This window comes from Neophocaena asiaeorientalis, unplaced genomic scaffold (genome assembly GCF_003031525.2).
Source record: "Neophocaena asiaeorientalis asiaeorientalis breed wild unplaced genomic scaffold, Neophocaena_asiaeorientalis_V1.1 scaffold282, whole genome shotgun sequence".
NCBI lineage: Eukaryota > Metazoa > Chordata > Mammalia > Artiodactyla > Phocoenidae > Neophocaena > Neophocaena asiaeorientalis.
The window spans coordinates 36,424-46,502 of NW_020172595.1; the positions used below are offsets into that span (position 1 = coordinate 36,424).

Here is a 10,079-nt window from a genome sequence, read left to right on the forward strand (position 1 = left end):
CCCTTCAATGTTTCAGCCATTCACCTCCCAGGAGTCCCCTCAGCGCCCCCCTCCTTATTCCTGTTGTCTTGCTTCCGAGGGATGGAGCCTGAAGCTAGACTTGGGAGGCCAGAGAATAAACAGGAAAGGAGGGGTGGGGATTAGTAACTGAGAGGCCTGGGATCTGGGGTCTGGGGAGTGAGCACCACGTGGGGATTAGGAACAAGAGTATCAAGGCAATGGTGGGGTTCAGAGCACCTGTGCGGGGCTGCTGCAGGCAGGTCCCTCCGGGGCGTCCCGGGAGGAAAAGTGGAGCGTAATGCTACCTGCTCCCATCTCATCCTCGTCTCCATCTCTAGGGTTGCAGTGCGGGAGTTTCCCAGAACCCTGTGCCAACGGAGGCACCTGCCTGAGCCTATCTCAGGGGCAAGGGACCTGCCAGTGAGTGCACCTTGTGGGAGTGGGAGACTGGGAAGGGGAGTAGGGGAGGGGACGGGGAGAAATGGGAAGGAAGGAGAAAGGGAGGAGGTGAAGCAGATGAAGGGAGACAAATGAAAGCAAAGGAGGGAGGGAGGAGAGAAAGCAGAGGGCCAGGAAGTAAGCTCTCCTGTCTCCTCCCCTGCCCAGGTGTGCCCCTGGCTTCCTGGGTGAGACATGCCAGTTTCCGGACCCCTGCCAGGATGCCCAGCTCTGCCAGAATGGAGGCAGCTGTCAAGCCCTGCTTCCCACCCTTCCCAGCTCCCCCAGCCCTCCCTCTCCCTTGGCCCCCAGCTTCTTCTGCACCTGCCCCTCTGGCTTCACTGGTGAGAGGTGCCAGGCACAGCTCAAGGACCCCTGTTCTTCCTTCTGTTCCAAAATGGGCCGCTGCCACGTCCAGGCCTCAGGCCGCCCACAGTGCTCCTGCATGCCGGGATGGACAGGTGAGCACTGATGGGGGCGGCGAGGAAGGGGGACAGGCCGGGGCAACGGGCTGGGCTGTGGGGTAGGAAAGATGGAAATAGAGCCTGAGAGACTGCGAGCCCTTTGAGGAGAGAGGCCGAGAGAATCAACAAGCCAGTTCTTGGTGAACCATTTACCCAAGATTGACATTCACCGACAGGATAGTACCGATTGCTAAGATGTTGAGGTGTTTCCAAGCCAGCTGGTAAATAGCTACTGCCTCAGCCCCCTTCGCACACCACCCTGACCCCTCTCCCAGCCCCTCAACCTCCCCTCGGTCCACTAGCTAGAGGGTCAATGCCTAGCACAGCAGGGGACTTCCAGGACTCTGCATTCTGAGCACCTGAATGGCTTCTATTCTGAGTGGTGGGAGCCCACACTGTCACCCGGGAAGACTGCAGTGGTGGGCGGTGTGACGGGACGTGGGTGCAGCCCTGGAGCGAGAGAGCAGGACACATGATGGGCAGGGTGTGCTACCATGAGGAAGTGGTCAGGGGTGCCCGGACAGAGCTGCGAGGCCCTGGAGAGAAAGGTTCCATAACACCTCACCAGGATGGGGAGGGCTGGACCAGGCAGCAAAGGCCACGAGGTCAGAGAGTGCTTGGGATGTGGGTGCATCCAGGATGGGGTGGACTAGAGACAAAGATTCTCAAACTTAGGTAGGCATAGCAGTCACCTGGAAAGCCTTAAAAATACCGGTGCCCTGTCCCAGAGAGCCTGCCCTCATGCATCTGGGGTGGGCCCAGGACATGGAGATTTTTTAACTGACGAGGAAATTCTGAGGAAACGGGGCCTGAGACCGGGTGTGAGAGACCAGCGTATGTGACAAGAAGGATGGTCAGTGGCAACTTGCCATGCCTTGTGCTTCAGAGTAGGGGCTCCGGGCGGCCCCCTCCTCGGGTCCATTGCCAACTCTGCCACTGACTAGACATGTGACCTTGCATAAGATATTTAAGCTGTCTGGGTCCTCGGTTGTCAGCCGATGTCCACACTTCATAAGGTTGTTGTCGAGAAGAAAGGGGGCAATGCTCAGGAAGTGCTTACTTAGCTCAGTACCAGCGCCACCGCCGCCAGCGCCACCATTCCCACTGGTGCACACCGCTGTGAAGTGAGTCTCTTTACCGTTATCCGGACCATTACACCCACCTGAAGATCAGGAAATCAGGATAAGAGAGGCAAGACGACTGCCCGAGGGCACACAGCTGGCGGGGCAAGGCAAGGGGCTAAGTCTCCTGCTTGCAGAGGCTGCGTGCTTTCTAATTCACCACCAAGGTCACCACTAGAGGAACCCTCCGTCCCAGATTTTCCCAAGCAGGGCTGATTCACAGTACTCCCACCAAGAGCTACATGTTCAGTTTTCAGCTTGAGAAATGTGGTCACTCCAGATATAACCCTCCCGAAGAATGATAAAAGTGAGGGTGATGGAATAGGGCAGAGAGGGTATGGGAGGGAAGGGAAGAAAATAGGGAAATTCGACACAGAGATAATCCAGAGTGAGAGCTGGGTCATCTCAGAGGAGCTGGAATTTGTGCAGTGCTAGGAAAATACCCCCCTGCCCCGTCCTCTGCCTCAGGTGAGCACTGCCAGCTCCGGGACTTCTGCTCAGCCAACCCCTGCGTCAACGGAGGGGTGTGTCTGGCCACATACCCCCAGATCCAGTGCCGCTGCCCACCTGGCTTCGAGGGCCATGCCTGCGAACGCGATGTCAACGAGTGTTTCCTGGACCCAGGACCCTGCCCCAAGGGCACCTCCTGTCATAACACCCTGGGGTCCTTCCAGTGCCTCTGCCCCGCTGGGTGGGGGGGTCCACGCTGTGAGCTCCGGCCAGGACCCTGCCCCCCCAGGGGCTGTCCCAATGGGGGCACCTGTCAAGTGGTTCCAGGGAGAGACTCCACCTTCCACCTCTGCCTGTGTCCCCCAGGTGTGTCCTCGCAGGGGTCTTCCTGCAGCCCCTCTCTCTGGGCACGGAGGTTGTCTCCCATGGGTCCCCTTCCCTCAGCTGATCGCATGACCCTGTCAGGTTTCACAGGCCCAAGCTGTGAGGTGAATCCAGATGACTGTGTCGGGCACCAGTGTCAGAACGGGGGCACCTGTCAGGATGGGCTGGGCACCTACACCTGCCTCTGCCCAGAGGCCTGGACAGGTGAGTCGTTTCAGCCAAGTTGATGGCACCAGTGGCCCAGATGGCAGCCCCTGTTCTCCACTCCTCACAGGGCCCCCAGCTCCAGCACCTGTCCCCTTCCCCTTGGCAGGCTGGGATTGCTCTGAAGATGTGGACGAATGTGAGGTTCAGGGTCCCCCTCGCTGCAGAAACGGGGGTACCTGCCAGAACTCAGCTGGTGGCTTCCATTGTGTGTGTGTGAGCGGCTGGGGGGGCACGGGCTGTGAGGAGAACCTGGACGACTGTGTTGCCGCCACCTGTGCCCCAGGTTCCACCTGCATCGACCGTGTGGGCTCCTTCTCCTGCCTCTGTCCACCTGGCCGCACAGGTGTGACACGGGGTACAGGGAGGCGGGAGGCGGGAGGTGGAGATGGTACGTGACAGAAGCACCAGGAGGGCAGCTGAGAGCTTCAAGCGGCCTCTGAGAGCCTCGCCTCCACCCTGCCCTCCAGGCCTCCTGTGCCACATGGAGGACATGTGTCTGAGCCAGCCGTGCCACCGGGAAGCCCAGTGCAACACCAACCCCCTGAGGGGCTCCACATTCTGCGTGTGTCAGCCTGGCTACACGGGGCCCACTTGCCACCAGGATCTGGACGAGTGTCAGATGGGTGAGGCACCTCCACATGAGACCCTCTCTGAGCCCCCAGACAGCCTCTGCACTGAGGAGGGAAACAGGCCAATTGTTTCCCAAATTAAAAATATAAACATCTTGGGGATTCCCTGGCGGTCCAGTGGTTAGGACCCCGTACTTTCACTGCCAAGGGCCTGGGTTCGATCCCTGGTTGGGAAACTAAGATCCCGCAAGCCACACAGTGGCCACGTAAATAAGTAAACATCTCTTTTTCCTGAATTTGTCCATTTTTGGCATCTCTGCCTTACACAGTCTTCTCACCAATCCTCAGCCCTCGAGGCCCCATTTAGTCCTCCTCCATTTTAAAGCCACAATCCCTTTCCCCACTTTGATCTCATCACCTTCCCTGCCACTCTGGCCTCCTCGCCCTTCCACCACTGACCCCTGCGGACCCCCAGATCTTCTCTCCTCCTAGCCCAGCAAGGCCCCAGTCCCTGTGAACACGGCGGCTCCTGCCTCAACACGCCCGGCTCCTTTGACTGCCTCTGTCCCCCTGGCTACACGGGATCCCGCTGCGAGGCCGATCACGATGAGTGCCTGTCGCAGCCCTGCCACCCTGGCAGCACCTGCCTGGACTTGCTCGCCACCTTCCAGTGCCTCTGCCCACCAGGTACCAGCTGAGTGGGCCCTCAAGTAGAGGAGACGGGAGACTAATCCCGAACCCACTGGACGTGACCCCTGTAGAGCACAGATAGCCTCAGGCCAGTTGGGGTCAGACAGCAAAGAATGCTTCTCCTCCTCTCCTCACCCCCCAGATGAAAACTCTGGGAAACTGACGGCCCCTGGGAGAAGGACTGCCACAGACGGTAGTGAGGCTGTGCACTGCTCAACTCTGCATTCATTTCATAGACACCGCAGGGTACACAAACTGGTCCACTGTACACAGAGGCCCATCAAGGGAGAGCAGAGCAGCAGTGAATAAACTTCATGCTTGCAGCCTCTGCTTATGCCAACCCAGAAGGCTCATCCTAATCACAGAACCTCTCCCCTGTAGAGATTGAGAGTAAACCTTTAAAATCCCAAAGGGTTGGGCTTCCCTGGTGGCGCAGTGGTTGAGAGTCCACCTGCCGATGCAGCGGACGCGGGTTCATGCCCCGGTGTGGAAAGATCCCACATACCGCGGAGCGGCTGGGCCGGTGAGCCATGGCCGCTGAGCCTGCGCGTCTGGAGCCTGTGCTCCGCAACGGGAGAGGCCACAACAGTGAGAGGCCCGCGTACCGCAAAAAAAAAAAAAAAAAAAAATCCTAGACAGTCTGTGTGCTTGAATTTGGTACAACGGGAAAGGAATGCTGCAAGGCTGCACCTACCTACAAGTTAGTCTTAAGGGGGGTAAACATCTCTCCAGGGAGGCAGTGAGAGAGCCAATATCAGGGAGCTGAATAAAACCAGGAAAATAACAGCTTACTTTGTGCCCGAGCATCTTACATGCATTATCTAATCTTTACAATAACCCTATGAAATCAGCATTGTTACTATGCCCATTTTATAAATGACACTGAGGCACAGAGAGGTTAAGTGACTTGTTGAAGGTTGCCCAGCTAGTAAGTGGCAGAGCCAGGATTCAACCCCAGAGCTTTGACAGTTTTACCCACTATACTACACAGCTTTCCTAAGCTGAGAAGCATCCAAAGATAAATGCTGAGAAAACTATCCACTAATCCAAGAGACAAGGTTGTAGATCTCAAGGAGCTTCAGAGGCAGGTTCCCCAGGCAAGAAGAGGGAGGCAGCCGAGGTCCAGCTTCAGTTCAGGGTGAGACAGTGGAGACCGGGAGGAGGTCGAAGAAGCAGGACAAGTATGGCAGTGACACAGGTCCCCAGATGCCCTTCAAATCCCCACCTTGGGGATCCCTGGTCTCCCTGGCACAGAGGTCTGCCCAGGTAGAACAAGAGGAGTGAATCACCTCCAAGCAGATGCCCATTTGTCACATTGGTACCTCGAGGACCTCCAGGCTGATCAGCCTTCCCGGGTGAGCCCTGCCTTCTGTGCACAGAGGAATGGCCCCAAAAGGCACTTCCCCAGAGCCGTCCCACATGTCCCGGCAGGAGCCCTGCTCCTCGAGCTTTCACACCTGAGGGGGGTAGAGCCAAACACAGCAGAGCAGCAGGGTCTCGGGTTCATCTCTCCAACCCACACGCAGACGGCCCCCTGGGAGAGGCTGCCTGCTGGGGCACAGGGCAGGTCAGGGACAGGGCTGGTTCTAGAACCCAGGCCTCCTGGACAGAAGGGGTGAGCAGCTAAGGCAAGGCTGGCCTGGCTGAGCCTCGCTCTTGACCCCTCCTCAGGCTTAGAAGGGCGGCTCTGTGAGGTAGAGACAGACGAGTGCGCCTCTGCCCCTTGCCTGAACCAGGCTGACTGCCACGACCTGCTCAATGGCTTCCGGTGCATCTGCCGGCCCGGTGAGTGCAGATTCCACTCCACGGTTCCAGCCTGGCAATCGCCCGTGGCCTCTTGAAGCTCTCTCGGGCCAGACCGTGGAGCGCCCCATTTCTCCAACTCCTTCTCTCTTCTCCAAACTCTCTTCTGTTATGTCCTCCAAATCTTCCCCTGCTTACTCGCGCACCCTCATCTCTGTCCTGCCAAGTCACCCAAATATCCCTCCTCTCCAGCCCTCCTGCAGAGTCCTCTGTACTCTCCCCCTGCATGCCGGGGGTCCCCGACTGGTCTTGGCACTGTTCGCCACGGATGCAGGGAAAGTCGCCCCAGGCCTTCCTTCTCCAGCTTCACGGGACATCCCTCTATTCCCTGTTATGATAATAACTGATGTTTATTGAATATTTACTCTAATCCAGGCACTTGGCTATGTACTTTTCAGGCATTATCTCATTTAATTCTCTCAGTGATACCATGAGTAGTTTATATTATCATTTCCCTTTTACAGGAGAATAAAGTGGAGCCTAGAGAGGTTGGGTAGCTTGCCCAAAGTCACACGGCTGGCAGGTGGCTGTTTCACCTTTATGCATCACCCTCCTGTCATCTCCACCTGTCCCAGGTGTCTTCTCTGGAAGTCCTCCAGGTTCACCTTTCCTAGCAAGGGAAAGGGCCAGGACCTGTATTTATTCTTTTGATAAAATGTATTTTCAGCATTAGTACACATATCCAGTTATGCCTTATTTATATAAAGACTAAAGTTGGGCTTCCCTGGTGGCGCGGTGGTTGAGAGTCCGCCTGCCAATGCAGGGGACACGGGTTCGTGCCCCGGTCTAGGAAGATCCCACATGCCGCGGAGCGGCTGGGCCCGTGAGCCATGGCCGCTGAGCCTGCGCGTCCGGAGCCTGTGCTCCGCAACGGGAGAGGCCACAGCAGTGAGAGGCCCACGTACAGAAAAGAAAAAAAAAAAAAAAAGACTAAAGTTACCAAGTTATGCTCTATTTTGTCCTGAAATCCAAATCACTATTTGTAAAGCTCCCATATTGGTGCCTTCATTATATAATGACACATTTAGACAAAACCCCAAACCAAACCATTTGAAACAAGATTCTCTCCCTTGCAATTTGTAGCAATGTTATTTCTGTATTTGTAAAGAGAAGGCTAAATACCAGTGAAGCCTGCGCGGCCGGAGCCTGTGCTCCGCAACGGGGGAGGCCAGAGCAGTGAGAGGCCCACGTACAGAAAAGAAAAAAAAAAAAAAAAGACTAAAGTTACCAAGTTATGCTCTATTTTGTCCTGAAATCCAAATCACTATTTGTAAAGCTCCCATATTGGTGCCTTCATTATATAATGACACATTTAGACAAAACCCCAAACCAAACCATTTGAAACAAGATTCTCTCCCTTGCAATTTGTAGCAATGTTATTTCTGTATTTGTAAAGAGAAGGCTAAATACCAGTGTTAACTCCTAATTTTTTGTTTGATTCCATGAAATCATGCCTGTAAAGCTCAAACATTTGTAACAAACTCCCTCATAAATCTAGAGAAAGTCAAGAAAAGGAAAAAAAAGACCTTGGTCATCTCTCCCCTCTCACTCCCAACCCCACCAGGATTCACTGGCCCCCGGTGTGAGGAGGACATCAACGAGTGCAGAAGCTCTCCCTGCGCCAACGGTGGGCAGTGCCAGGACCAGCCTGGATCCTTCCATTGCAAGTGTCTCCCAGGTAAACTGGGGCTCAAACTCTGGAGGCGAGAGTGAGGGCAGGCGCAGACTTCCGTGCAGGTCCCTGACCCTCCTGCTGTGCCATAGGCTTTGAAGGCCCACGCTGTCAGGCGGAGGTGGACGAGTGTCTGAGTGGCCCATGCCCCACTGGAGCCAGCTGCCTTGACCTCCCAGGAGCTTTCCTTTGCCTCTGCCCATCTGGCTTTACAGGTCAGCGGGGGAGGCATTGGAAAGAACTGGAGGGGTATTTGAGTCCATTTGGGGTACAGTAGAGGTCACTGATGAGCATTTGAGCATTGGGATGTGAGAACAGAATGAGAATGGAATCCCTTAAATTTATGCAGTGCAAAACCTGCACAACCGTACAGGAGCTGAGGGTGAGTGTTACTGTAGGACCCACATCAGGCCCAACATGAGCAGCATGACTGGGGAACAGGAGCAGAGGATGAGGTTCAAAGGCAAGCCATTCATCTGCTTATTTAGCAAACATTTATTAAGTGTCTACTATGCCAGACACAGACACTAAGTTGAGCAAGAGTTGTTATCCTCAAGTGGATTTAAATCTACTGTAGAGAGACCAACAAGTTGATTATGGCCCAGAGACATGCTCTGAGAGAGGAATGCACAGGATCCTATAGGAACACAAAGGACTGGCCATCCCAGACTAGAGATGAGAAAAGATGGCTGAACGGAGTCTTAAAGACTGAGTAGGAGTTTGTCAAGACAGAATGCTAGGCAGCGCGTTTTAACTGCAGATAACAGCATGTGCAAAGGCACGGAGGGAAGAAAAGCACACCCCGCTTAAGGGAGTGTAGGACATCCAGAGCTTAGGCTACAATGGGGCGAAGGTCAGAAACATAGCAATTGTAGGAAGACCATGGCATGCAGGACCCCATGTGGCATTCTAAAGAAGTTGGTATCCTGAGGCATTAGGGAGCCACTGAAGGACAGGTTCATGAAGAGTGAGCAAGTCAGGCATAAGAAGCGGCCTTTGGCCCCATCAAGGACGGGGAGGGACTCCGTTTTCTCTCTGACCAATCTCCCCACACCAGGTCATCTCTGTGAAATTCCCCTGTGTGCCCCCAACCTGTGCCAGCCCAAGCAAAGATGCCAGGATCCGGAGGAAGAGGCCCACTGCCTCTGCCCCAGTGGAAGCCCTGGCTGTGCCCCAGCTGAAGACAACTGCACCTGCCACCATGGGCACTGCCAGAGGTAACATCTCCCAGGCCCTCCCCATTCATAGTCTCCTCTGGGTCCTCCTCAGCTAAGGCAGGAGAAAAGAGCCAGTGAGGGGTGAGTCTGTAGGAAATGACCAACGGGGAATGGGAAGAAGATGGCAAAGTTCTGAGATCACAACCAATGAGAGGGTTTGACTGGTGAGTGTTATCCGATGAGGGGAGAGTTCATAAATAAAGAGGGAAACAGAGGACTAGGGAGGTCAAAGCAGAAAGAAGAGTATTAAATCCCAGGACCAATTCATCTCATCATTCATTAGACAAATATTTATTGAGCATCTACTATGTGTGGATACATTTCCAGGCATTGGGGGAGCAACACAGAACAAAAGAGACAAGGTATCTACTCTCATGGAGCTTTGGTTCTAATGAGGAAAGACAGACAATAAACAAGTTATAGAAGGGATGGATGAATAGATTGATAGATAGATAGATAGATCTAGTTGGAGAAAATGAGTGGGACAGGTAGGGCAGAAGGGGGACAATGCTGAGAGCAAAGACGCTGAGAAAGGGGCCAGAGTCCCAGGGCCAAAAAAGAAGAAGTCATAGGGGTCTGACCAACGGGGAGGGGAGAAGAGAAAACCCCCCTTTCTTTTTATGACCAGATCCTCGTGTGTGTGTGATGTGGGTTGGACAGGACCAGAGTGTGACACAGAGCTGGGGGATTGCGTCTCCACACCCTGTGCCCACGGAGGGACCTGCCACCCCCAACCCTTTGGCTTCAACTGCACCTGCCCCACAGGTTACACAGGTGAGGTGCTCCCTAAACCGTATATACCCTGGGCTGACCACCATCTAAATCAAGGGCAAGGCCAGTGGAGACATGTGTCCAAAGGGCTCTGGATCTCAGTCACCACCAAGAAGAACTGGGCAGGGGCTGGGACTTCCCTGGTGGCCCAGTGGTTAAGACTCCACACTTCCACTGCAGGGGGTGCAGGTTCCATCCCTGGTCAGGGAACTCAGATCCCACATGCCCCACGGTGCGGCAAAAAAAAAAAAAAAAAAAAAAAAAAAAAGGGGAAAGGGGCAAAGAGGGCCGGG

The 10,079-nt window shown here is 54.7% G+C and overlaps 1 protein-coding gene across 3 annotated transcripts in view; it reads left to right on the forward strand.

The window, feature by feature from the left end:
- Window positions 1–10,079, forward strand: part of NOTCH4 (notch receptor 4) — a 24,397-nt gene that overhangs the window by 741 nt on the left and 13,577 nt on the right. The window contains exons 2-13 of one of the 3 annotated variants that reach the window (XM_024738627.1): window positions 339–420; window positions 607–899; window positions 2,492–2,839; window positions 2,939–3,061; window positions 3,171–3,407; window positions 3,532–3,687; window positions 4,126–4,320; window positions 5,995–6,108; window positions 7,691–7,804; window positions 7,891–8,013; window positions 8,856–9,015; window positions 9,644–9,789. In XM_024738627.1, coding sequence (XP_024594395.1) covers window positions 339–420; window positions 607–899; window positions 2,492–2,839; window positions 2,939–3,061; window positions 3,171–3,407; window positions 3,532–3,687; window positions 4,126–4,320; window positions 5,995–6,108; window positions 7,691–7,804; window positions 7,891–8,013; window positions 8,856–9,015; window positions 9,644–9,789 — 2,091 coding nt within the window. The remainder of the gene's footprint in view (window positions 1–338; window positions 421–606; window positions 900–2,491; window positions 2,840–2,938; window positions 3,062–3,170; window positions 3,408–3,531; window positions 3,688–4,125; window positions 4,321–5,994; window positions 6,109–7,690; window positions 7,805–7,890; window positions 8,014–8,855; window positions 9,016–9,643; window positions 9,790–10,079) is intronic. The other 2 variants (XM_024738629.1, XM_024738630.1) reach the window with 2 other exon arrangements.